This window comes from Tursiops truncatus, chromosome 10 (assembly GCF_011762595.2).
Source record: "Tursiops truncatus isolate mTurTru1 chromosome 10, mTurTru1.mat.Y, whole genome shotgun sequence".
Taxonomy (NCBI): Eukaryota; Metazoa; Chordata; class Mammalia; order Artiodactyla; family Delphinidae; genus Tursiops; species Tursiops truncatus.
The window spans coordinates 50,412,884-50,439,864 of NC_047043.1; the positions used below are offsets into that span (position 1 = coordinate 50,412,884).

General features: G+C 42.1%; 1 protein-coding gene across 12 annotated transcripts in view; it reads right to left on the reverse strand.

The window, feature by feature from the left end:
* The window catches only part of OSBPL10 (oxysterol binding protein like 10), a 376,374-nt gene that overhangs the window by 131,213 nt on the left and 218,180 nt on the right, over nt 1–26,981 (reverse strand). For all 12 annotated transcript variants that reach the window (XM_073810946.1, XM_073810944.1, XM_033864521.2 and 9 more), the window contains one exon: nt 14,516–14,707. In XM_073810946.1, the coding sequence (XP_073667047.1) occupies nt 14,516–14,707 (192 nt within the window). The remainder of the gene's footprint in view (nt 1–14,515; nt 14,708–26,981) is intronic.

Genomic DNA, 26,981 nt, shown 5'->3' on the forward strand with positions numbered 1-26,981 from the left:
AACTGCCAATCTCAAGTGGCAAGATTATTATAACCAACACAACTCAATACCTGGCTCACCTCCCCATTGGCAGGGCTGGAGAGCACCTTCCCTGGTACCTAGATTCTGGTTCTTGAATTATATCTATCAGTTCCTTCCAAGCACAAAGTTTAATACGACTGTCACAGCTCCCAACTTGGTCTGTAAATTCTCTCTAGAATCTCAAATGAAAGGTGCTGTGTAATTATGAAGTATTATTGCTGTGATTTACGTGCCCCAATGTTAGTAAATTCTAAATAACATGGCTTCCTGTGATAATTTCTCTGCCAGTGAGAAATCTTCACCTTACCTTCTCATCTCCTGAGTGTTAAGCTGATAGATGTTTATTCTGAGGTATGTTTGGAACAGTTTATACAACAGGCAAAAAAAAAAAAAAAAAATTTACCCAATAGCATGTCAGAAGGACAATTATATTTATGTTGGAGATAAAAATTTGTACTAAAATGATGTAATTTCTTTTTTTTTTTCTCCCTAAATATAGGGCAGAAGTTTTTGTTTACTTTTAGGATTCTTATTTCATCCCTTGTGGACAACCTGTGTAAATCACATATGTTTTACATTGGATCTCTCCAATACAAGGAATAAAGAATATATTATATAAGGAATTTCTCTGTAAATGAAAATACAGAAATGTTTCTTCACAGACCTATTTTAAGACTATATTCTTGCACTGGGGAGAGTAAACATCGAAGAATGAAAGTAAAATAGAGGGATGAACAACCTTCAGAAAGAAATCCTATCATGTCCTTTTCACTGTGACATCGAGTTCTGATTTATAAACGACCAAAGCATCTTTGAGCTGGCGACCCAGCCTGGTGCGTTCATTTCACAGGTGGGGGCAAAGGTCAGATAACCCACCCAAGGGTCACAGAGCAGCTCACGGGCCCAGAACAGAGACCCACGCCCTCACAAGGCTGTCCACCAGCCCCACAGCCTATACCACTTACTTATCACCTACACAGGCAGTTTTTTTCTCTATGAAATGACATGTGGGACAAAGTGTTAATATACCTCAAAGCTACAAAAATTCAAACTTCCTGTCGTTGCCTTTAGCACCAACTGTAAGCTGGGAATGACACGTAAAAGAAGGTATCTGAGCCAAGCTGTCTAGGTGCTGTGAGCGCTATACCTGCCCTGTTGCTAAGTAGAAACACAGGCATGATTCCAAGGCTGTGGGCGGCGCCAAGGAGCATGCGCAGATGACTCCATGTGCCTGGCTGCGGGAGGGCTCCAGGATGAGGCTTCCGTGGGCTCCAATTCTGGCACAGCTGCTTCTCTGAAGGAGCTGAGCACACGGCTGGGCCCTCGAGGCCTCGTGTCCTCATCTGTACAGTGGGAATGAAACCCATCTGACAGTGCCAGGATGCAGAAGACACACATTAGCATCTGATAGGCGTGAGCTCCCTGCAGTAGGGATGCATGTACGTACTGAACCCCACTGTCCGCATGAAGAATCAGGACAAAGAAGGAACGCCCTGAGCACACATGCTGGGCCTTGCCACTGTCCAAGGCTTCAATAAGCCGGAGCTGGAATCTCCAACAGAGCCTGGTCCCATCAGCCATCCTACCCTCAAAGCCTCCCCTCACTTCATGGCACAGGCAAGAACCCCAGGGGCAAGGCAACATTTGCCCGGGGCCTGACAAACTCCACCTGGCCCAGACCTATCCCAGGCAGCCCATCTGTGAGGTCAAGAGAACTATGGTTCCAAGCCAGGCCTGCCATGTTGAAAAACAAACCCAAGAGCTTAAAGCCCATATGGACAACTCTTTGTACTAAATCACTATCACACAGTGACAAATGGAAGAACAGTCTTCAAGTGTTGTGACATAAAAGAGCTTAACTTCATGGGGGTCTTCTGTACCGAGTTCAATGGTGCTCCTCAAAATTCAAGTCCACTGGAACCTCAGAATGTGACCTTATTTGGAGATAGGGTCTTTGCAACTGTAATTAGTTAAGATGAGGTCATGCTGGACTAGGGTGGACCATAAATTCAATAACTAGTAGCCTTATAAGAGGGGGAAAGAGGTAGAGACGTGGGGAGAGGGCCACAGGATGAAGGAGCCAGAAAGTGGAAGGATGCACCTACAAGCCAAAGATTGCTGGCAACCACCAAAGCCGGGAGACCGGCATGGAATTACAGCCTCCCTCAGAGGCTCCAGAAGGAGCCAACCTTGCAGACACCATGATTTCAGACTTCCAGTCTCCAGTTTGTGAGACAATAAATGTATGTGTTTTAAGTCACCCAGTTTGGGGTACTTGGTTGTAGCATCCCTGGGAAACTAATACAGGATCTAAATTCTGGAAGCAAAGGAGCAAGAAACAGATATGTGGCTATTTCGGTTACAGTAATATACATAAAACACATAAATGGCTTATTTGGTAGACGAAAAATGGTTTTAGCTATTGCTCCCATCAAGGGGGCAGGGTCTCTGTCCCCTCCCCCTAAATCTGTGTTCTGTGAGCCCTAAAATATGAGTGACAAAGTGCCAATTTAAGGCCCAGGTTTCAAGAAACCAGCAACGTTCACTTCCTGTTCCCAGGACACTCGCCCTGAGTCCTGAGCTGCCACCTAAGAAGTCGGAAGCCACCGAGCTGGAGGGCCTGTTTGGACGCAAAGACAGGGAGGAGCCCGGCCTGCCCCAGACAGAGGATTCCCCAAGGACCCCAGACACCCTCAGTGTGAGGCCACGTCATACTAATACACCTGCCCACATGGCCGATTCCTGAACAAATGTGAGGATTGTTGTAGTTTCACGCTGTCAGGTTAGAGGCTGCTTTGTGATACAGCAATAGATAATCAGGGCTGTTTATTGGTTTTTTAATCTATTTCTTTCTGTTTCTATATATTTGATTAATGTTCATAAAATATCAAATCAGTTTTAGATGTAATACTTCGTAAATAAATACATATCTAATGGGAGGCATACATTTTTTGACAAGGGTAGGTGATTAAGTATGTTTGCAGAAAACTGGACTACAGTCCTATAAGCTTCACAGGTACACATATGCCTTAAGCCTGGTTAGCGGAGACTCCAAGCATCTAGTACACATTTCCAGACATGAACATGCTTCTTCGTACAAAAACAGAACTTCATATAAAATAGTGATGCCCATTAATGACACAGTTCTTATTTAAAAAAAAAGAAGTCAAGAAATACAGTAATAGATTAAGGTTAATAGGAATTCTGTGGCACCATGTAATATCCTTTGATTTTTCACTGGAAATCAACTGCTTCTCTAACTGGTTTCCTTTGTATCCTCTTTAAAGACACTTGTGAATTGTCTTCTATCGCTTTTAGAAAACTTCAGAAGTTTTTTTCTACTCCCTGACTGTGACCTGTTCACAGCCATTTGCAAACTGCTTGCCCTGGTAGAAAAAGGAATCAAAGTCCAATCGGGCTTTGATTTTTCGATCAGGACTGTTTATGCTGCTCCATCTCTAACACAAAAGTATAATAGAAGCAAAAGATGCTACACCTTAAAAATGAACTAGAGAAAACTCGGATCAAAGCAATGGAAAATGATCATGGTCCCAGCAGGGGGGCAAAGAGGTGGCTAAGGAAGGTGGGTAGTTAAGGGAATGCTGTAATTCACCTGCAAGTCTGTTGTGCCCAAACATCCGGTGTGAGTGGGAGAGAGGAATAGTGCCTCTGCTGGAAACAGACCAAGATGACTGGGTTTTAAATGAGGAAGGATCCCTGTCTTATCCTGAAATGCTACTATGAGCCCCTAGGAACAAAACAACATCCTCTGCAAAAATCACCAAGAATCAGATCATAAGACACAAGTTCCAAGGGTGGCTTGAGCGCCAAAGGACGAACTTGTCTAACTTCCCTCCTTGTCAACATCCAAAATACGTTATTATCTCTTAGCCCAAGGGCACTGATAGGAAGGTTCCTTGTATTAAGTTGCCACCTAGGGTAAAAACGTGCATTAGTCTTTTCTGTCACAGAAAAGTGACGTAAAATAATCTGCCACTTAGCTTCCTTCTGAGTGTAACGCTTCAAAGGTGTCTGAACCATGAATTTTCTGTGAGCCAGAGAGAGGCAAACAGGTTCCTTCACCATATACATCATTTTTCTCAGCAACAGTCTAATAATCCAGGGGTCTGATTTTTCCAGGGGTCCCAGTGACTTGTGGAGCCCAAAGGGTACGGGGTTCATGTGGAGGGATGGCCAGCCCACACTGGCCTCACTTTCCAGTGAATTCCTACTGCCATTAACCACTGTAGCACCAAATAATTTTCATGTTAGTTTAACCAACCACCTAGATTATCCAGTCCCTGGACAAGAGCCAGGGCTGCAGACATCATTCCAAGCCCACATCAGAGGCCAGCACTGGACCCGAGCCTGGTTTGACTGAAGACAGTCAAGCCCTGTGAGCTTTCCAGAAACAAGACCTCAGGGCAGACACATACAGGAAGGCTACAGGGGGAATACAACAGTCTAGGGTGCCTGTGATGGTTAATTTTATGTGTCAACTCGGCTGGGCCATGGTGCCCAGGTATTTGGACAAATATCATTCTGGATGTTTCTATGAGGTTGCCTTTGGATGAGATTAACATTTAAGTTGGTGGACTCTGAGCAGAGAAGATTGCCTTCTGTATTGTGGGTGGGTCTCATCCAATCAGCCAACGGCCTGTATAGAACAAAAGACTGACCTCCTCCAAGCACGAGGAAATTCTGCTGGTAGACAGCCTTCAGACGTGAACCGTGGCCCTGGCTCTTCCCTGGGTCTCCAGCCTGCCTGACCACCCTACAGCCTACCTATTGGACGTGCCAGCCTCCACACTCACACGAACCAACTCCTTAAAATAAACCTTCTCCCTTGCCCCACCCCCAACCCTATTGGTTCTGTTTCCCTGAAGCATGCTGACTAATACAATGGTAACCTCTGGGATCCACCAGCTCGGGACTTAGCTGCTTACACTCTGCTGTCAGCAGTTCATTTCTCCACTAACTGCTTCTTCTCCAGCACCTGGCATCTGTGTGCTTCCCATTCACACTCTAAAGGGGCAGCTAATCTCATTATAGAGTTCCCACTTAAGACCACCTCGAGTCCAAAGGCTGGGCTGGAGGACAAGGCAGCGACAGCTGGTCTGACAGCTTGGTTCAGGATGGTAGAGTCACATGGCACAAAACTCAATAGGCTGGTCATCATTAACCACTCAACCCCCCCCCCTTTTTTTTAATCACTAGTGACAGGGGTAGGGGTTGCCCAGAGAAATCACTATACTCCCAGGCATGAATCCTAGTATCTCCTGTATAGACTGACGATGCATCAGGAATCTCATCTTTTGCACAACTCCCAGCATAGCTGAGAGGCAGGCCCCACAACTGCACATAAGCCAAGTCCTTGCAAGACATCTCTTCACGTACATCTTCCGCTGCATATGTTTTTCTGGTGGAACCCTGGCTGATATGCCTCTCTTTGCCTTAACCTCTCTAGGCCTCATTTCCCATCTGTAAAACAGACAACAACAATAATATCTACCTTGCAGGGCTGACCTGAGGATCACACAAGTAAAGCTGAGCACAGTACGCAGGCCACAGTAAGACCCCAACAAGTATGAAATATTATTGTTCATGTAACAGTCGCTATTGTTATTAATGAATCCATGCCTTTGGGGAAGAAGTTTACACACTAGTAGGGAGATTTTTAAAGATAATTATAACATAAAGACATATTTGCTAAAAATATAGGTAGATATAAAGTGTACCAGGAACCAAGAAAAGAAAGACCTAAGCATGTCTGGGGCAGAGTGGAAGGCGGCCCACTGTAAATACATAATACAGCTGGGCCCAAGAACCCCACTGCTTCTGTTTTGGGACCATAACTCTCCTAAAAATATGCTACAGGGCAAGAAACCCCTTCCTCACCAAAAGCTTTTAGCCAAATCTGCAGAGAAGTGTTTCCCAAAGGCTATGATCCCCTTCATGAAAAATCACTCATTTACTCCAACTTTTATTGAGAACTTACTACGTGCCAGGTACTGTGCTAAAGGTTGAGAAATAAAGAGGTTTTAAAAAAAAAACCTCTTGATGGACAAAAGGGCTCAGACATTAAACAAATAAACGCCTCATTTCCAAATGTAACAGAATAATGAAAGAAAAACAAGCCTAGCAAGAGAAGCAACTGAGGGTAAGAAAGGAATTCTGGGAAGAGTTGGGATAAAAGTGGGAAAAGAGGGATTAGAATTATAACCAGCAAGGCCAGAACCTATCATTCAACCAAGGTGAGGAACAGAAAGCTGTGAGCAACCCCAGCTTTCCGGGAGACCAGGCAGTTAGTCCTTTTGTAGTTAATTCCACCCTCAGCCTCTCCCACCTTCCGCATGCCCCCAGCGGTGCCCTAAGCAGGCAGAGCTTCCTTCCCCCAGGGCAGCAATTTGAGAGACAGCAAGTTGGAGGTTGACAGGGGACATGACCTCACTACTTTGCTATTGTTGTTATTCACCTGAAATACTGCTAATGCCAAAATCCAGTGACTCTCAAACTGTGTTCTCAGAGGATCTCCAAGAGGTTCCATGCACCACCAAATGTTTGTTTCAAATTGCATGGATACAGAAACTAAGAGATCACAATGGTGGTCATAAATACTATTCCAAGTCAACCTGGAATCAATCAGTAAATGCCCATTCCACCTTCTAAAGTTAATCTGCACTAATAAGGCACTGTTTTTATATAGTAGGGATCTATAATATTTTTATTTGAAAATAATACTCTACTGCTTTAAAAACATTTGGAAAACTGAATTTTGAAACGAAAACTGAAGTCTGGGGCTGACATATTTTGAGAGATTGCAAATTGCCACTCCAATGTACTTGAGGGTTACTGGTCATCATTTATCCAAAAAGTACACAGGAGAATTAATTTGGGACATTTGTAAAATAATCATTCTGTTTACACAAAGGATAAATGCACTTTATACCCTAAATGCGGTTTCCCTGGTGATAGGATGGGCTGTATTCAGTGCTGCCGGTACTGACCACTACCTTAACACTGATCCACTAATAAAATTTGTTAGGGTACTGACAGCTACTGCTTCCATAGCTAAGGCTGTATACATGAATCAAGGTTTCTAACCAGGCATTCACTACAGCCGCGTGTACCAGAATCAAACCAAACCGTCCTGAAGGGAGAATACTGAATCAGTATCATTTATAAAGATGGCACCACGGGCTTCCCTGGTGGCGCAGTGGTTGAGAGTCCGCCTGCCGATGCAGGGGACACGGGTTCGTGCCCCGTTCCGGGAGGATCCCACGTGCCGCGGAGAGGCTGGGCCCGTGAGCCATGGCCGCTGAGCCTGCGCGCCCGCTCCGCAACGGGAGAGGCCCGCGTACCGGAAAAAAAATAAAATAAAAAAGGTGGCACCTCCTTAAAGCATCTCTCCTTATATGTGCATTAAGTAAACATGACAGTGCATTAAGTGAAGAAACATACATATAAATTCACACAGCTGGAACCACATAAACACACTCTCCTCCACACATTATACTCTGTGAAAGGTTTATTTAAAACCATATTAAAGGACATGGCCACAATACAGTTTATCTACCCATTATACACCAGGGCAGCACACAGCCCTCTCTTCAAATGGGTATGTGGCCTGGGGACTTCCCTGGTGGTCCAGTGGTTAAGACTCCGCGCTTCCAATGCACGGGGTACGGGTTCGATCCCTGGTCGGGGAACTGAGATCCCGCATGCCGCACAGCACGGCCAAAAAATAAAAAGGTACGTGATGTGATGTGGCTGGAAGCAGGCTATTTAACAATTTTAAAAAGTTTAACAGAAGGATAATTGCTATTTGTCAATAAATGATCATTGAACGCTTAATTAAATCTACATTTATGCTTCACCCACACCTATTACAATGCAATAACATGACCTTTTTTGTCATCAAGCTACAGAGTCCAAAGTCTCTCTACTGAATTAAGTGTATTTAATTCTCAAATGTCACAGCTACAAAAAATTATGTGGTCAAAGCCAGAAGAACCCGGGCTCTACAAAGCTTATTGTGTTGCTGAAATATTTATTATGCCCATGCCTGTTACCATATTTGGACTTAGAGAAAAATTTTAGTAGGGACTCTCTTTAGAGAATTTTCTTAACTATCTCAGGAAGAAAATAGTTAAAACCTGTTGGAGACCACAAATAGTCCCACACATACACACAGCTCTGTGCACAGACATGTGCTGTCATGTGTGCAGACACTCAGATCATTTCCTCAGTAGCCACTCCTGGGAAACAGCAATGAAATTAGGAAAGGAAGAAACCTCTGACTTTCCTACTTTAAGCTCTTCAATTCATGTATGCAGGCGTGTACACACACACACACACACAGCACACACATACACACAGCACACACATATAAACAGGTATGGGGGTATATATTTTCAGAAAGCATCTAGTGAACAGGAATTTTATAAAAATTACACTATACCTGTACCAATTGAACTTGTGTCCATTTAAATAACATTAAATAACGTTAAAACCTGTTATAATGCCACTAAAAGTGTAAAAGTTAGAATACAAGTGAATACCACACATTTCAATCCTCAAATGCTTAAACAGCTAGGGGCTCAAATTGATTTTTTTTAATATATTAGATTCGGGATTTCCTTGGTGGTCCAGTGGTTAGACTCCACGCTCCCAATGCAGGGGGCCCGAGTTCGATCCCTGGTCAGGGAACTAGATCCCGCAAGCCGCAACTAAAGAACCCAAAGGCAGCAACGAAGAGCCCGCGTGCTGCAACTAAGACCCAGCGCAGCCAAATAAATAAATAAATATTTTAAAATAAATAAATAAAAATAAAATATATTAGATTCTATTTATAAAACAATTGCAGTGCCACTAATGGGAGGCACATATGTAATTTTAAATTTCCTGGTAGGCACACTTAAAAAGATAAAAAGGAACAGATGAAGTTAATTTTCATATACTTAATTTAACCTAACATATAGAAAAGATGTTCACTTCCACCTGCCATGAGTATTAAGACATTATTCATGACACATTTTACCTTTTTGGGGTACTGTCTTTGAAATCTCACATGCACTTTCACATGCAGTGTTCATTAAAGTACATTTCGCTTCAGGCCCACACATTTCAAGAGCTCATTAGCCTCATGTAAGCAACGGCTCCCCGGGGAGTGGGGCGCAAAGTGATAGAACATTTCCATAGTGGCAGAAAGTTCTATTGCACAATGTACCTCCCAACAGAGGGAGGCGGGAAGTGCAGGGTGGGGAGGAGGAGGGCTGAGGCCAGGCAGCCAGACAGAGAGGCAGAGATGGGCAGACTTCAGAAGGCCTTGTTTGCCACACTGAAGAGTGCAAACTTTACCCTGTGGACAGCGGGGCATAAGGGTGAGACAGTTAAAAAATTCAGCGTTGGGCTTCCCTGGTGGCACAGTGGTTGCGAGTCCACCTGCCGATGCAGGGGACACGGGTTCGTGCCCTGGTCCAGGAAGATCCCACGTGCCGCGGAGCAGCTGGGCCCGTGAGCCATGGCCGCTGAGCCTGTGCGTCCGGAGCCTGTGCTCCGCAACGGGAGAGGCCATAACAGTGAGAGGCCCGTGTACCGCAAAAAAAAAAAAAAAAAATCAGTGTTAATCAGTGGTTAAAAACACAGATTCATAGGCCAGAATCAATCCATGATGAACATTCTTCCAATATAAGATAAAAAATTAAAAACAAGGGAAATGCAGTATGGTTTTCATAAAACTAAACTTATTCAATGCAATAAATGGCCCTTTATTCTAAGATTATATGCCTTGGCGGGGGTGGGGGGATTAAATGTGCTTTTATGACTTGGTGGTAACCACAGATTGTCACTGCGCTTTAAAAACATCCGTACCAAAAAAAAAAAAAAAAACAAAATCTGTACCAGGCAAATTTTTAAATCTGCAACTCTAAGTTCTCCAAAAATTCTATTTCTAAATTTTAAATGCAAGTAAAATCCAAAATTCTAGAACCACCTCTTTTAAACACTTTCTGGACTTTATTAATATGAACATATGGGCCAATGTGTGTACAATATTCTCTATTCTGATTTTCTTATTTTATATACATATGTCCAAGTAGAAATGATACTTACAAGACTTTTATCTTGAATTGCTATATAGTAATTCAGCATGTTAAGTGTATTACTGTTTATTCAGTCATTCCCAGAATGCTCTGTGTTGAATCTTTCACTTTACTAGTATGAACACCTTAACCCAGATTAACTTCCCTCCTCTACCCCCAATTCCATGGATGTCCTCAGAATATAGTTCCCAACAGGGAATTTACGGGTCAATGGCAATGAAGAGCTTTGTTTTATGTTTAGTTCTTATTATATATCACCAGACTGTAGCAAAAAGAAAATATGCAGCACTGCCAATATTTCTTACCACCGTAACCTGCAATTATTTCTGGTAATCTGATAGATGAAGTAGTCTTGATTTCCATTTCTTGAATTGCTAAGGAGGATACACCTGTTCTTCACGATGAGATCACGTCTTGAATTTTCTATATTCATCTCTCCTTGCCACTTCCAGAGATGACTTTGGGTACTGACCTTTGGGATCTCAATTCTTTATATTTTGGATAATAACCAATTAATCTTTTAAACTGTCTCACTATCTTCACCCATGCTGTGGCATTCCATTTAATATCGATTCTGTTGCCTGTGGCTGGGCTATTTTTCTTTTGTTCTTCAGATATTCCAGCACATCTGTCTTGAGGACGATGACTTTCTACCTTGCTTCAGTGGCCATAAGTTTATCTTCCCTGTACGGTTGGGTTAAAAACCCTATTCCATTTTCTTCTAGTTATTTTATAAATAAATACAGTGGCATTCAAAAGCTGAGGTGCCTTTATACTTTGAGATTAATAGACTTTTAAAACTGCAGAACTTTCTGGTCAGGATGAATTTTTCTCAGTTCCCAAGGTGGACTGGTCCATATCATAAAAGGACAGATGTCACAGAACAGTCATCCTTCTTCAGTCAGGAGGGAAGCTGGGCATGAAATTTGTGAATCAAAACGTCTGCCTTCTCTTCAAGATGTCCACCACCCTGCAACCCTTAACTGCCAGTGTTTGTATATATCTTGACAAGCTCACTTACAATTAATTTTCAGCAAGGAAGGTCATCACAAACAAAAGCAATCACCTGAAGAAGACACCTGGCTGTTGCCCTGGAGTACAACAACCAAACCAAAACAGCTATGGAGGCATGTTACCTAGTTATTTGTCATATAATGAAAACTCCCTGGGAAATTTCAATATTTCCCACCATTGATGGAAAATGGAGAGAAAACAATACGATAAAGCAAAAAGTCATTTACAAAGTTTAGATTATACTATAGAATTTTTACATATCTACATATGTAACTTATATATTAAAAAAAGAAGTTAAGTCATCTGAAACTAATGCAACATTGTAAATCAATTATACTTCAATTTTTAAAAAATAATAAAGTAAAAAAAGAAAATGAGTATTTCTCTCTTTGGAATCTCACAAAATAAAGTTTAAAAAAAAGAAGTAGGGCTTCCCTGGTGGCACAGTGGTTGAGAGTCCGCCTGCCGGTGCAGGGGAGACGGGTTCATGCCCCGGTCCGGGAGGATCCCACGTGCCGCAGAGCGGCTGGGCCCGTGGGCCATGGCTGCTGGGGCTGCGTGTCCGGAGCCTGTGCCCCGCGGCGGGAGAGGCCACAACAGTGAGAGGCCCGCGTACCGCAAAAAAAAAAAAAAAGAAAGAAGTAAATTTATTGAAAGGTTAACAGTGGTTATGTGAAGGGAGGTAGGGTCATGGGTTATTCTGATCTTCTGTAGATTTCTTCTGCATTATATACGTCATACAATTAAACGTTTTTATACAGACATACCCAAAGAACATACTCTTATCCTTTTAAAAACTTGAATTCTTAAAAATGGATGTAGAACAGATCTTGGCATTATATGAAATCAAATGCTACTAAAAGTTAAGCCAGATCCCCCAACTTTTATTTGGGCCACTGCTCACTAAACACAAGCACCCCCCTCCTCCTTTTGTTTTCATAGGTACCAGGCCTCCTATCAACACTTAGAATAGTAAGTCTATCAGAGATTTGTTAGAATTAAAAGAATTCTCAAAATACTATGAACTTACTCTTCTCTTTTTTTTTTTTTTAAGGTTAAAGTCTCTAAAGTACTTGCAAAAAATATATGCAATGAGGTTTACATAACAGCGACATGATGGTATTGCGGTTTTCCTGCTTTTTTTTTTTAAAGTCCTTATCTGTTGGATATATATTGAAACATTTACTGGCAATGATAAAATATTTAAGATTTCCTTAAAATACTCAACTCACCCCAAAGAAAGGGATGGGGGAAAATAGATGAAAAAAGAACAACAGAGGGTTGGAATTACTTAAGTTGGGTGATGGGGACCATTATTCTATTCTGCTTTGTGTACATTCGAAGTTTTTCCATAATATAGCTTTTTGAAAAGGTACCATGACAAGTGAAAAGCCATATACACATGTGCACCACAATCACTGCTCGTATATCATCCAAGGTAGCGAAATTAAGCTCACAGCCAAACAGTTTTGGGGTTTGTTTTTTTTTTTTCACATCAGGCTGACTATCTCAAAGGGAGCATCTGACTCTGTACCTTTTCTTTATCAGGCAATAAAGAGTATATGCATGTGTAAATCTATATTCAAAAATGTCTTTCATATGCATCTACTGATCTGAGTCAGAAGATTTCAGATTTTCTGTCCTGGGCCAGAATTAGAACAAGATAGCCGACTGACACAGCACTACTTGGCTCGCGACATTTAGAAAATAAAACAAGCGGGCTTCCCTGGTGGCACAGTGGTTGAGAGCCCGCCTGCCGATGCGGGGGACACGGGTTTGTGCCCCGGTCGGGGAAGATCCCACATGCCACGGAGCGGCTGAGCCCGTGAGCCATGGCCGCTGAGCCTGCGCCTCCGGAGCCTGTGCTCCGCGACGGGAGAGGCCACAACAGTGAGAGGCCCGCGTACTGCAAAAATAAAATAAAATAAAATAAAACAAGATGCATGCTGATTCAAGCCATAGCAAGACCCTATTCTGGGAGCCCCATTCTCCTGATTGACACGGAGTAAGGACTCTGCTACTTCTTTAAGAGGACAAGCTGGTGCCTACACAAGTCAGCTGCAGGGCAAAAAGCCTCAGCACTCAACACAAGTTAGAAAACTAACATGAAGATCATTTATTTTATACAATCTTTTTTTTATTTAAATTAAATTAAAATTTTTAATTAATTTTTATTGGAGTATAGTTGCTTCGCAATGTTGTGTTAGTTTCTGCCGTATAGCAAAGTGAATCAGCTATACGTATACATATATCCCCTCCTTTTGGATTTCCTTCCCATTTAGGTCACCACAGAGCATTGAGTAGAGTTCCCTGTGCTGTGCAGTAGGTCCTCATTAGTTATCTATTTTATACATAGTAGTGTATGTATGTCAATCCCAATCTCCCAATTCATCCCACCCCTCCTTCCCCCCTTGGTATCCATACGTTTGTTCTCTACATTTGTGTCTCTATTTCTGCTTTGCAAATAAGTTCATCTGTACCATTTTTCTAGATTCCACATATAAGTGATATTATACAGTCTGTTCTTGGCAACAGTCGCAAAGGATGATACGAATACTAAGGACCTGGGAGCCCCAAACTGATGACCTCCCGGTGAATCAGAAGTAAAAACAAAGCATAACCCCTAAGGCATATCCAGTGGAAGGGCTTTCATGTCCACTATCATATGTGATCCTCAAATCTCCCCTGAGAGGCTGGTAGGGCCTGTGTTATTTCCATTTCATGGATGCAGAAACCTGGGTTCCAAGCTTTAAGGCGACAGTCTTCTGCTTCCAAGGACAGTGCTCTTTTCACTGCCCCACACCTCCTTGGAGTATATATGTGATGGTGAGAGCAGGTAAGCCTTTCATAAAGTGAAGCAGAAAAGGGGAAACCAGCTTTAGGTCCACCACTTCCTGAGTTTCAAAATGCCCTCAATTATTTCCTAATTACCGTCTTTTTGTTCTTTCTCTTCTCTGCTATGAGCATGGAGGCCTTAACGAATGGCCCTTCCATCTCCTTCCGTGTTACTATGGGCTGGTGTCCTCTGCTTTCTGAGCTCTGGCAGAGGTCTCCTAAAACTCACTTAACCCAAGAAACAGAAATAATTTTTTTTTATCTTTTTTTTTTTTCACGCGGGATCTTATTTCCCTGACCAGGTATCAACCCATGCCCCCTGCAGTGGAAGCGTGGAGCCTAACCACTGGACAGCCAGGGAATTCCCAGAAATAATTATTTTTTTAAACCAGGAGGGACTGTCATGGCCGTGTCTGGGAGGTTTGCTTCTGGTCCTCTCTCTCCATCAGTCAAGACGGTACAAAGGAAGAGAAGCTGGCAGAGCAACATCACAGCCCTCATCTCCCACAGAAGACTAAACCTAGGAGAAGAACAAGACGTACCTCTCTGACTTCATGAAGCTGGCCGGAATACTGACTCTTCGCTCTTCGGGCGGCAGCAGGCGACTTGTGATGTGTGATTGTGACCACGCCGGGGGCCCCCGCACCGAGGTGTCTCTGGCTACAGGGAGATGCAGAATTGGGTGTTCCATGGGGGAGCAAAGTGAGACTTCGGCTTCGGGAGCTTGGAGTCGTCTAGAATAAGCAACAGGCGTCAAAACTCAACAACCGACCTGCAGAACACAACCAAGTGTTGGCTTCCATTTATGTTGGACCTCTCAGGTTTTCCCCTTTGTCTTTAGCGGGATGAGGGGCTGGGGAGGTGCCCAGCACGACATGCTCTAATCCCACACTCACTCAGGCCAGAGAGACTGTCTCCATTAACTACGCTTCTAGTCTCACCTCCAGTCATGTCTCCTGCCTCAAAATATGGCCATGGAGATCTACTCTGAGCCCCCCAACACCGCGGGCTCTCGGGGTGCGGTGCTCCTCCTCCTAAATGCCCTCCCCTCCCGCTGGCGAAGCCAGTTCAACGCTCTATGCTGTGTGGAGCAACCCCTGTCTGTCTCAGCCCCTTCTGTGCCCTTATTCCACTACATCGAGGTTATATTCATTGTCCAGCTAAACTTTGATTCTTTCAAACTCATCTTTATATCCCCAAGACCTGGCACATCATGATTCTTATTTATTAAGTACTTAATACATGTTTGCTGCATAAGGGAATGAATGTACCAAGTAATCCACCAATTAATCCCCGTTTGTTAGTGTAGTGCTGGTATTTCATCCTATTGTAACGTATCATCCAAATAACAACTGAGTATATGATAAGGACGGCATCACAAACTTAGTGGAGATGAATTTTTCAATAACTGGTGTTGGAATAACTGGGCAGCCAACTGAAAAACAAAGTTGGATTTACCTCTCAGATCACAGACCCCCAAATGGATCAAAGGCTTAAGGGGAAAAAAAGAAAAAAAGCACTAGAATAAAACATGTGGCCTTGGGGTAGGGAAGACCTAACACCTCCAAATCCAAAAGCCATAAGAGAAAAGCTCAATAAACTTGATGCCCTAAAAGTTGAAAACTTCTTCATGGGAAACAAATTTTAAAAACCCACTCCCGCCACTGACAAAGCCAACCGATAAACTAGGAAAATTATTTTCAACTAGTTTCACAGACAAAAGGCTCATCATTCTAATTTGTAAATAGGAATATAATGCCTAGGAATTAAAAAGAACAACAAACTATTAAAATAGGGCAAGATATGAACAGACAATTCACACAAAAAAAAGAAATATAAATGGCCCTTAAATTATATGAAAACATGTTCAACTGTACTCATACAATAAAACCACATTTAGATATACCATCTTTCACCCACTGGATTGGCAAAAATCCTAAAGTATGAGTACCCAGTCTACCGACAGGACCTTAGAGAGATGGGTTTGTGGGAGTATAAGGTGGCAGAAAGCCCGAGGAGGGCAATCTGGCAGGACCTGTCCCAGTTACAGATTCGCTTCCCCGTGATGCAGCAATGCCCTGTTTGGGAATGTCTCCTCCATACACCTGCATGCAGGTGGAACGGCATCTGTACCCAGGAGTCACCAAAGTCATATGTTTAATGGCAAAGGATGGGAAACAATGCAAACGTCCCTCCGTCCAGGACAGGTTAATAAGACACAGCACACCTTCATGATGGAACATTACCAGGACATAATAGGATCATAAGAAAGGTCTCCGTGAACTGGTCTGGAAAAAGAAATCTCTAAACTATACAGTTAAGTGAAAAAAGCAAGGTTCCTAACTGTTCTATAGTATGCAAAGTTCTGTGTCAAAATGTGGAAAATTAGTGTTTTTATCATTTGTTTATAATCATTGTTTAAAACAAAAAATACTCTAGAAGGATACACATGAAACTCAAAGTGGGTTACTTATTCATGGAGAAGCTAGGAATGAGAGAATAGGAACAGAGAGGGAGGGAGATTGTTCACTGCAGAGTTTTCATATTCTTTCATTCTGAACCATGTGAATGGATTATCGATCCAAGATTTTCTACATTCTACATAAAAACCTGTGTTCTAAATGTTTCTATACTTCATTTCAGCTTGAGAACAAAAGGCAGTTAGATGCTATGCTTGGATTCATGCTAGTTTCTCTATTTCAATTATCAAATATCTACCAAATACCTACTATGTGCCAAAGAGAATATGTGATGTGTGATGTCAAGGTGAAACATGAGATGTATGAGGCCATCTTTCGCCATAAATGCTTTATAGTACTGCTGGGGATATAAGAGCACAGCCACAGAGACAGCGAGACACACACACACACACACACACACCCTTTCTCTGGACCTGTTGTTTCTCCTCTCCCCATCCACCCACACACACACACACACACACACACACACACACACACACACACACACACACACACACACACACACACAGTAAGGAAGGGCATGACAAGATACTAATTTGGCAATACAGCCAGAAAATGTCAAAGTGAGGAACAGAAAGATCAAGGCGAGCTGATCTCATCACAGGAGACTGTTCTGAGGGCAAAGAATTTGAAGCCTGAGTAGAATTGAGGGAGATAAAGAGACACGGGTGGCGTACAAAGCAACCCAGACAGGAAGTTCAAAGCCTCCAGCCTTGGATAACAGTCACAGGTCTAAAAATTGTTAAAAATTAATGATCCACAATTTTACAAATCTCCAATGGGTTGGGGAGCAGGGTGGGAGCCAGGGTAGAAATCAGAATTTTGTGTTAGCCTGCAGTACCACGGTAGCTTGTAAATTTCTCTGGATGTGAACTTGAACAGAATTAATAGGAAGACAGATAAAGTCAGGAGGCAGTGTATTGCTTTTATGTCAGCTTATATACAGGTAACTGGAGAAACCTGTGGTCTAAGAATTAAGTATACCTTGATCACAATGAAATACAACAATCGTCTACTTTCAGCTTCAATCTTTTCCCTTGGAGTGAAGAGGAGGAAAGAAGCTATGTCGTTAATTCTTCAAAGACGCAAATTTGCCTAAGCATTAATCTACTGAAATACATTTTGTTTTTCTGGTTTGTTTTGTTTTCATTTTCACCAAGAACTTTATTGAACAACGTATTCACCCTTTGTTCCAATCTGAAATACACTTTGATTGTTTGGGAGCCTTATTCCAACCCAAGAAAAGGCAGATTTTTTCACTGGGCTTTGAAGCCAGACAGCCAGGTTTCGCCCACACCCCCAGCTCTACCAGATTCTAGCTATGTGACCTCAAGTGAGTTAAGCTTTCTTATTAAGCATCAATTTCTTAATCTTTAAAAAAGGAATCATAATACTGACCCTTAAGTGCCATCATGAGGATTAAAGTAGATCATGCACAAAAAATGCTTAGCACAGCGCCTCCCGTGCAGGAGCTGCGTGGCCAAAGTTCGTTTCTTCCCTTATAGCCCTTAAAACTTGATCGATGAAGGCATTACTGATTTTTAAAATGTTAAGAAGTCGCTTAGCACAAAATTGTAAGCAGTCACTGACCTGCTCCTTATTTTCTATAGGGTCAAAGTCGTGATGAAGCCCAAAATGTAATTAAATAATTACTGGAGAACCTACATGGTCAGCAAGACTGTAGGGGGAACCACACTTCTAAATTCTGAGCAGAATGAGAACCCATCAGAAATCAGAAAGGAAGACCTCTCTGGTAAGGGGCGCCTTTGAAACCTGAAGGACTATCACGTAAACGACAATAAGTCAGGAAATTCACCCAGGAGCCAAAGGATTCTGCTGTGGATGTCTAAACCCCACTCTCATTACTTAACGGCTGTCACTTCAATTCACAAGCAGTAAATTTGAGTCGAAAAACCTTTAATTTCCCATTCACTGTATGTTTCTCGTGGTTTAATTCACACTCATGTCTCCTCTCAGGGCAAATATGAGCAAACAAAGTCTCGGTAAATCCCGTAGGTCATCAGGCACCCTGAGGAAAAGCCAGAAAAGGCAGCAAACCGCAACCACTACAAACAAGCGGCTCTTTCCAAAAGGTGGCCTGTCGAGGGCTTCCCTGGTGGCGCAGTGGTTGAGAGTCCGCCTGCCGATGCAGGGGACATGGGTTCGTGCCCCGGCCTGGGAAGACCCCACATGCTGCGGAGCGGCTGGGCCCGTGAGCCATGGCCGCTGAGCCTGCGCGTCCGGAGCCTGTGCTCCGCAACGGGAAAGGCCACAGCAGTGAGAGGCCCGCGTACCGCAAAAAAAAAAAAAAAGGTGGCCTGTCGAAAATGTCCAGGTTGTGTTTGAAAATTACACGAGGGGGACTTCCCTGGTGGTCCAGTGGTTAGGAATCGGTCTTGCAATGCAGGGGACACCGGTTCGATCCCTGGTCGGGGAACTGAGATCCCACATGCTGCCACTAGTGGCCCCCGCTAAGCCCACGCTCCACAACTACTGAGCCCATGCTCCTCAACTAGAGAGAAACCTGCGCACAGCAACGAAGAGCCCGCGTGCCACAACTAAGACCCGACGCAGCCAAAGATATATAATTAATTAATTTAAAAAAGAAAATTACACTTAGGGAATTCCCTGGGCGGTTCAGTAGTTAGGACTCAGCGCTTTCACTGCCAAGGGCGTGGGTTCAGTCCCTGGTTGGGGAACTAAGATCCTGCAAGCTGCGTGGCACAGCTATATTGGAAAAAAATGAAAATTACACTTAGATGTCATACACACACCTCTCTGCTACTAATTTAAAACAAGATATTATCAAAGTTTGAGGAACAACATGTCAAGGTTTTGCTCCAAATATTGACTTCAAGGGAGCAACTAGAAATGCCAAGTGTGCCACATCTGCAGAAAATTCTGAGGCAAGAGTAATGGCTCCTACCCGGAAATGAGATCCACTCTTTACTTAGGAGAGTCACCCCCTGTGTCCCCTCCCTCAGCAAGTAGCAGTAGGTAAGTGGGGTTCCTGCCTGACAAATGGGGTGATGCCAAAGAAGAGAATAGGTAGCAGGTAAGACACAGCACAGATGCTCAGACCCCACCCAGAATTCCACCTGTAATCAGGTGTTATATTTACCAACCTCTTGGTTTTTCCCTACTTTCTTCCTTGGACTTCTACGTTTCCCAAGGTTTCAAGGCAGGGACACACAGACGTCCTTTTTGTATTTACTGGCCCAAACTGGCATAAAGGAAAGGTGTGACTGTAAAGGGAGAAGCAGCACTAGCTAGAAAGAAGATTTCCAGCAGGGAAACCAAGCAACAAGCCGGAGAGAGAGAGTCTAGTCTGGGAAGCTTAGAAGAGAATCACAGGACGAGCAGCAAGAGAACCTAGCCCCACAGGACAGTGTGGGTGAGTGGTTAAGACCACAGTTTCTCAAGTTGAGGGTCTGGGTTCAAATCTGCGCTCTGCCACTCATGAGCTGTGCGGCCTAGTAAAGTAACGTGGTGTTTTAATTTCTAAAATGTTAATATTACCTCATGGGTTGTTGGAGAGTAACATGAAAAGACAGAGGTAAAGCACATGCCATATAGGAAGCATGCAATAAATGTCATCATTATCATTCAAAAATTAAGAAAAATGAGGCCTTTGGGTACTGAGTAGGTGAATGATTGTTAAGTGGGCCCAGAGTCAAGTATATGGATTTAAAGGTTGTTTTCATCCAAGTGCCTTAAGCAGACATAGCCTTACCTTAACTTCCTTAACCTACAAAAAAAAAAAAAAGGTAAATTAAGAGTAATCATCCTAATTACTAAAAAAGTTTGCTTCAGAGAAAAAAGTACAAAGTACATTTACTGTGATTGCACGTTTTTGAAAACCTATCTGTTGTAGAACACGAAGTGACTGTAGATTGCTCCAATGATGCATGGGTACCAAAAGCAAAGAATTAGTATAAATAAGTAATGAGCTATTTCCCATTAGGATTTTAGAACAAACAAACCCTCAAACTGCAAAGATCATCAGCTGGTCATAAAAACGTCTTAAAACTTGTATCAGAAATTTATAATTAAGCTTGCTGCAGCTGAAATTAAAAAGCTGAAAAGGAGTAGGGGAGGGGAATATCTTAAATATACATTCATGGCAACTGTTTCTGTAGAAAATTTTTCTGATGGGAAAAATTGCTGAGAGTCAATTATAACAGCCTTCAAATGCCATTTAATTTTGGTGCATATTTTCCTCACTTCCTTGAATTCTTTCACAGCAACGGGAAAAAAGACACTATATTTCAGAATAAAATAGCCCAGGGGAGGCAGAAAAATCAAACCGGCCTGGTTAAGTTTTGTGAAAAATAAATTCAACTGACTAAAACCATTTCATCACATTCCTTCTCTCTCCTCTAAAAAAACAAATTAATGTGCCATTTCTAAATATGTGAAAGCTAATCATAAATATTGTGGTTTATTCCTTTTCTTCCAAAAGGAAACATACCTCAAAATCAACCAAAAGGGAAAAGCATAACAGTTTTTTAAATATTACATTCAGGGCCTCAAAATTATTCAGACTTTTGTTTTCTTGGCAGTCAACATCTCAATAAAACGTGGAGTTTTTTTTTTTCTTAATGTGGAGTGTTTTTAAAATGAATCTATCCTACTATTTTGCTTAATAGTTTCATATGAACCTTTTCATTGGCCCTGCTATTTATTTGTTTGCTTTTGCTTTTTTTTTTCTTTCTGCGGTACGCGGGCTTCTCACTGTTGTGGCCTCTCCCGTTGTGGAGCACAGGCTCCTCTCCCGTTGTGGAGCACAGGCTCCAGACGCTCCAGGCCCAGCGGCGGCCATGGCTCATGGGCCCAGCCGCTCCGTGGCACGTGGGATCTTCCCGGACCGGGGCACGAACCCATGTCCCCTGCATCGGCAGGCGGACTCTCAACCACTGCGCCACCAGGGAAGCCCTGCTTTTGCTTTTTAATATTCTGTTACCTCAGCTTAAAACTTGGACATTTTCCAAGTTCATTGCCATGATTAACTTCCCAAAATTATACTCAGCTCTCTCTACTTTTCCAAATTCCTGTCCTCTTACAGAAATAGTTTCAACTCTAAGTTACCAAGCCTAGGAAATTTCTTCCATTGTTATATGTGAATCTTGAATACATCTTAAACACTTTCCACTAACTTTATATCAAGATTCTGTTAAAATACACACAAACAAATGCATACAAACATGTCTGCAAAGGAAAAATTGTGGTTTTCCCCAGAGAGGAAGGCTCTAGCTTGCTTCTAAACATATCATCCTGATTATATATGCAAATGCTAGATCTCTGAAAAATCAGGGCAAGCAAAATGCATATATTTCCATTTTATGCAAATAGAGGGATAGAAATCTTGACATTTTCAGCTTGCCTGTTCTCCCAACATTTTCATCCACCAAATAAATTCTGCTGACTCTTCTCTAACAGTTAATCCAATTGCTCCAGAATCCCTAACCCATACTCTGGCCCAGCCTCTGTCCAGGTCAAGGTGAAGGTCCCAAAAGGGCTGAAAGGGACTTCCCTGGTGGTCCAGTGGTTAAGACTCTGTGCTTCCACTGCAGGGTGCACAGGTTTGATCCCTGGTCGGGGACTAAGATCCTGCATGCCCCATGGCAAGGCCAAAAACAAAAAACAGAAAACAACTGGGCTGAAAGCATTGGTCTCATGCATTTGGCACATCACACACTACTATTTTTTCCCACTTCCCCCAGCTTCCACCATCTTGCAGATCCACCTAGAAGTGGTCATGTGCAATTTTAAAACCTTCCACACACCCACCCTCTCACCTCCTGCACCTTCTATCCACATCCTTTACTTGGGACCTTGTGATTCCACGTACCAAGACTCCTTTTCTATGCTTTATTCTGAAAGTGTGAAGGTTCCCTCTTTCGATTGTCCAGGCCCCATTCTCTCCAATCCTCCTGCTGTGGAATTACAGAATTGTAGAGCTAGAAGAAATCTCGAGTCTAGTCCTCCCACTTTATAGATCTAAAAACTACAGCCTCAAAAAGATAAAGTGAAATATACCAAAAGAGGAGCCAATTACGAGCCTCCTTCAAGATTTAACTAAAAAAGCCTGACGAGAGACTCAGGCCCTCCAGCTGGTCCTTCTCAATTAAATGAGGACTTAGTCATTGAAACAGTGTCTGACACAAGGTTGACATTAAAACATTTAATAGAAAGGATGAAAGCTGATACCAGTTTATCCATTTTCACCTTTCCTCTTGCACATTCACCTATTGTAAAAATACACATGCAACACTCCTTTGAAAGCAGGATAACTGTGTACTATATTCTCTTAGAACTGCAGATCCTCAAAGAAAGTCATTTTATTTTATATATGTTGTTTGTAAATAACATGAAACAAAGACTTTTTAATGCTGAATAGCTGTTTCAATAGGAAAAAAACAACTCTGAAAACAAGGACTAGAAAGAAGTTAATTTAACTTAGTTATGTCAGAGCAACCACCAAAAACCCAGAACAACCACCAAAACCCTAGAGCAACCTCCAGATTTAATATAGAAATTTTAGTTTCACTGTTTTTAGTTTTAGAAACAAGATAAGGATTCCAATATCATCACTGTTTAACATAGTACTAGAGGCACTAGCCAACAAAATAGGAACAAAAAAGAAAAAGAGGTAGAAGGATAAGAAGCAACAAAAATGGCATTGACTGTAGGTGTGACCATTTTACAAAAAAATAAAAAGCAAGCACACTAGTGAGTCCAACAAAGTTGCCAGATATATGATGAACTTAGAAAGGGCAACAGCCTTCCTCTGTATCAGCAATAACCAACTAGAAAATACAGTAGAAAATAGGATATTCAAAATAACAATAAAACTATGATGTACAGGTATTAATCCAATAAGGAATACATAAGACTTTTGTGGAGAAGAGTTTTTTTAAATCTGTGAAAATAAATCAATGAGGAATTGAGAAGATGAAGACACACCCAGGTGAATGAATTGGACAACTTATTATAAAATGTCATTTCTCCCGAATTATTATATAATTGCTCTAATAAAAGTTCCAGTAGTGGGGGGCTTCCCTGGTGGCGCAGTGGTTGAGAGTCCGCCTGCCGATGCAGGGGACACGGGTTCGTGCTCCGGTCTGGGAAGATCCCACCTGCCGCAGAGCAGCTAGGCCCGTGAGCCATGGTCGCTGAGCCTGCGCGTCCGGAGCCTGTGCTCCACAACGGGAGAGGCCACAACAGTGAGAGACCCGCGTACCTCAAAAAAAAAAAAAAAAAAAAAAAAAAATTCCAGTAGGATTTTTTGAGCAACTCAACAAATTTATTACAATATATAAATAGGAGAATAAAGGTCTGTGAAGAGCCAAGTTAATACAGAAAAAGGAGAGGGGCTCACCCTCCCACCAGATACAAATACTAACAAACAACAAAGCCACGATGACTACATGGTATTCATGCAGAAACTAGCAATTGGACTAAAAACTAGAAAAGAGGGTGTGAGAACATGTTAAGTATATATGAGAACTTGGTATATTACAGAGGCGGCACCATAAACCAGTGGAGAGAAAAAATGCTATTGGGAAAAGCAAAAATATTGCTGGCTTTCTGTCTTACGGGATATACAAAGGCAAAAATCTAAATGTAAACAGTAAAACTACAAGCTAACAAAAGAAAAGGTAGGAGAAAAGTTATGTAACATGTAGAAAAGCATTTCTTAACCAAGACCAAAAGTGTAAATCACAAGTTGAACAATTTGATGGATTTGACTACATTGTAAGTAAGAGTTTCTATTCAACAAGGACACTGTAGACAAAAATCACAAGTGTGTAGAGACTGGGAGAAGACAGATTAATATCTAGACTATAAAAGGAGCTCCTAGAAAAAGAAGTCAGAAAACACAGCAAAAAATATGGGCAAAGGATAGAATAGGCAATTTACAGGAGATTCACGAATGGCTAATAATGTATCAAGGTAATCAGAGAAATACAAATTACAATCACCAGGAGATAGTATACCCACCAGATTTGCCAAAATTAAAGAGTAAAACAACCCCAAATAATGGCAAGGATGCAAAGATACTGGAACCCCTTGCATTGCTAGTGAGAGGGTAGACTGGGGCAGCCATTTTAGTAGCAGTAAAGCAGAATTTAGTGAAAATATATACGTATGTTCCCTATGAACCTCAAACTTTCTGCTGGGCAGGTACCCAACAAATATGCTCCCAGTCACATGTATACAGAGGGAGAGATACAAGGATGCTCCCAGGTGATGAAGGTGGGGAGTTTGAGGCAATGTAGGTGTACAGCAGTAAGAGTCTGTATAAATAAAAAGCAGACTCTTCCTTCATACAATAATACACATGCATCAAGTAGAAGTCATGACTTAGAGGTATGTGGAGCAACACTGATAAAGCATACTGCTGAGTTAGAAAAGTTTAAGAAGAAAATGATAAGACCAGCAGGACAATACCACTTAGGTAAGTTCAAAACGCATACAACAAGGCAAACAAAGACACATACGTAGGCCAGGAATTAATGCTGACTGGGGAATGGGAGCCAGGAAAAAAGAAAAATAATTATAAGAGTTTCTTAAAAAAATTTTTAAGAGAAGGACTTGTTTGGACTGATGAGTTTACCATGATCCTGTAATGATGGTTATAACTTTAATTACAAGTATATTTATAATAGTTAACACTTACATGACACCCAGTATGTACCATGAACTGTTTTAAGTATTATATACACACCTTAAATCATTTTTATAATTTATAATAAAAGATGTAATAAATCTTTAAATAATGTAAGTCTTTAAAATAAAAATTTATAATAAATCTGTATGATACCATGAGGTAGATCTATTGTTTCCATTTCAGAAATAAGACACAGAAAGATTCTGCATCTTTCCTTGGGTCACACAGCTAGTAAACAATGGAGCTGGGAGTCAAGTCCAAGCGAGCTGCCTCCGTGGCCCATTACATTGCACTTGCTAGAGTGATTCACCCACTCTCTTCAACTGAGGTCTGAAAAAGTCACCACAACTCTTTATAACCATAACTAATAGCTTAATTAGCATTTGGAGGGAAAAAAATCCTTTATAATATCAAAGCCCCGTAAGCGTGCCAGTTCTCAAATACTCAAACAATAAGCTCTTTAAGGTGAAAATACATGGATTTAAATTTTTTTAATCAATCATCCATAATAATAGGGGCAATGGTGTCAAGAATAAAATGCAGCTCACACCCCTCGTAGCACTTAGTGTGTTTTACCCATGGGTGGTCTGTCCATGATTCACTGTCCTCCCTAGACTGTGACCTCCCCCAGGCGAGGGACTGTATCCAGCCACTGTGTACCCTGTGGAATCTGACACAGGCCTCACCTGGCAAGTGGTACGAATGCAGTAAATGAGAGCAACGAATCCCCCCAACCTCAGTTTTAACTGCTGGTTACACTACTGCTCCCTCCCTGGAAACCTAATTTTTAAAATACCAACAATGACTCAAAGGAAAGGGAGATATCCCTCTCCTTTTCCAAGAGGCAGAAGAGTCTGGAAAAGACACACCACCCCCACTTAATTATATCCAAGCCCGAAATGTTCAAAAAGCAACCTGGTACAGTTTCAACCAACACACATACCTGAGAGATCCAACAGGTATTTACTGAGCACCTACTATGTGCCCGGCACCGCTCTAGGCAATAGAGATACAACAGTGAACTAAACAGACAAGTATACCTGTCCTTATGGAAGTGGCATTCTGGGAAGGCAAAGAGACAGATAGACTTAAAATATAAAGTGTTTTAGATAATATATAATAATCTAAAGCAGGAATAATAGACAAAAGTAATACAAAGCAGGGATAGACAAAAGTAGGAGGGCTTACCAATTTTAGATAGGTGGCCAGGGAAGCCCTCATGAGAAGGTGACATTTGATTTAAAGACCTGAGTGAAGCAAAGGAGTGAGCCATGCTCTGACAACGGGGGAACAGCATTCTAGGTAGAAACTCAACAGGTGCAAAGGTCCTGGGATAGGAGTCCACCTGGCACATTTGAGCAAGGAGGACAGCATGGCCGGGGTGAAATGAGCAAGGTACAGAGCAGTAAGAGATGAGGTCAGAGAGGTAACGACTGGAAAGATGAGCTCCTGAATTAGACATTACAGACAATGGCCAGGCAAGCCAGAGTACCTGGTATAACCTGGGGCTGATTCAGATGCTCAGAAAGATGAGCAAATGAGAACAATGGGTTCCAGCAAGCTTTCCTCCTCAGGGCCATATTCAGGCATTAACTTGTTATTTGCATACAATTTAGATATGTCTACATAGCACAGATCATCTCTACTGGATCATTTTCATGGTTAAATTGTACTGCCCTGCAGATGGGCACTTCACGATTTATTCCTTTCCCTATTTCCTCTCACAGCTCAATATCATCGAACTAGAAGATACTTTATGCCAGAAATGAATCACAGAACAAAAGGAGACTGCACGCCAAGGGATTCTATAAATGATCACTCCATAACATGGCAGAAAGGGGGCTCTTATTTTAC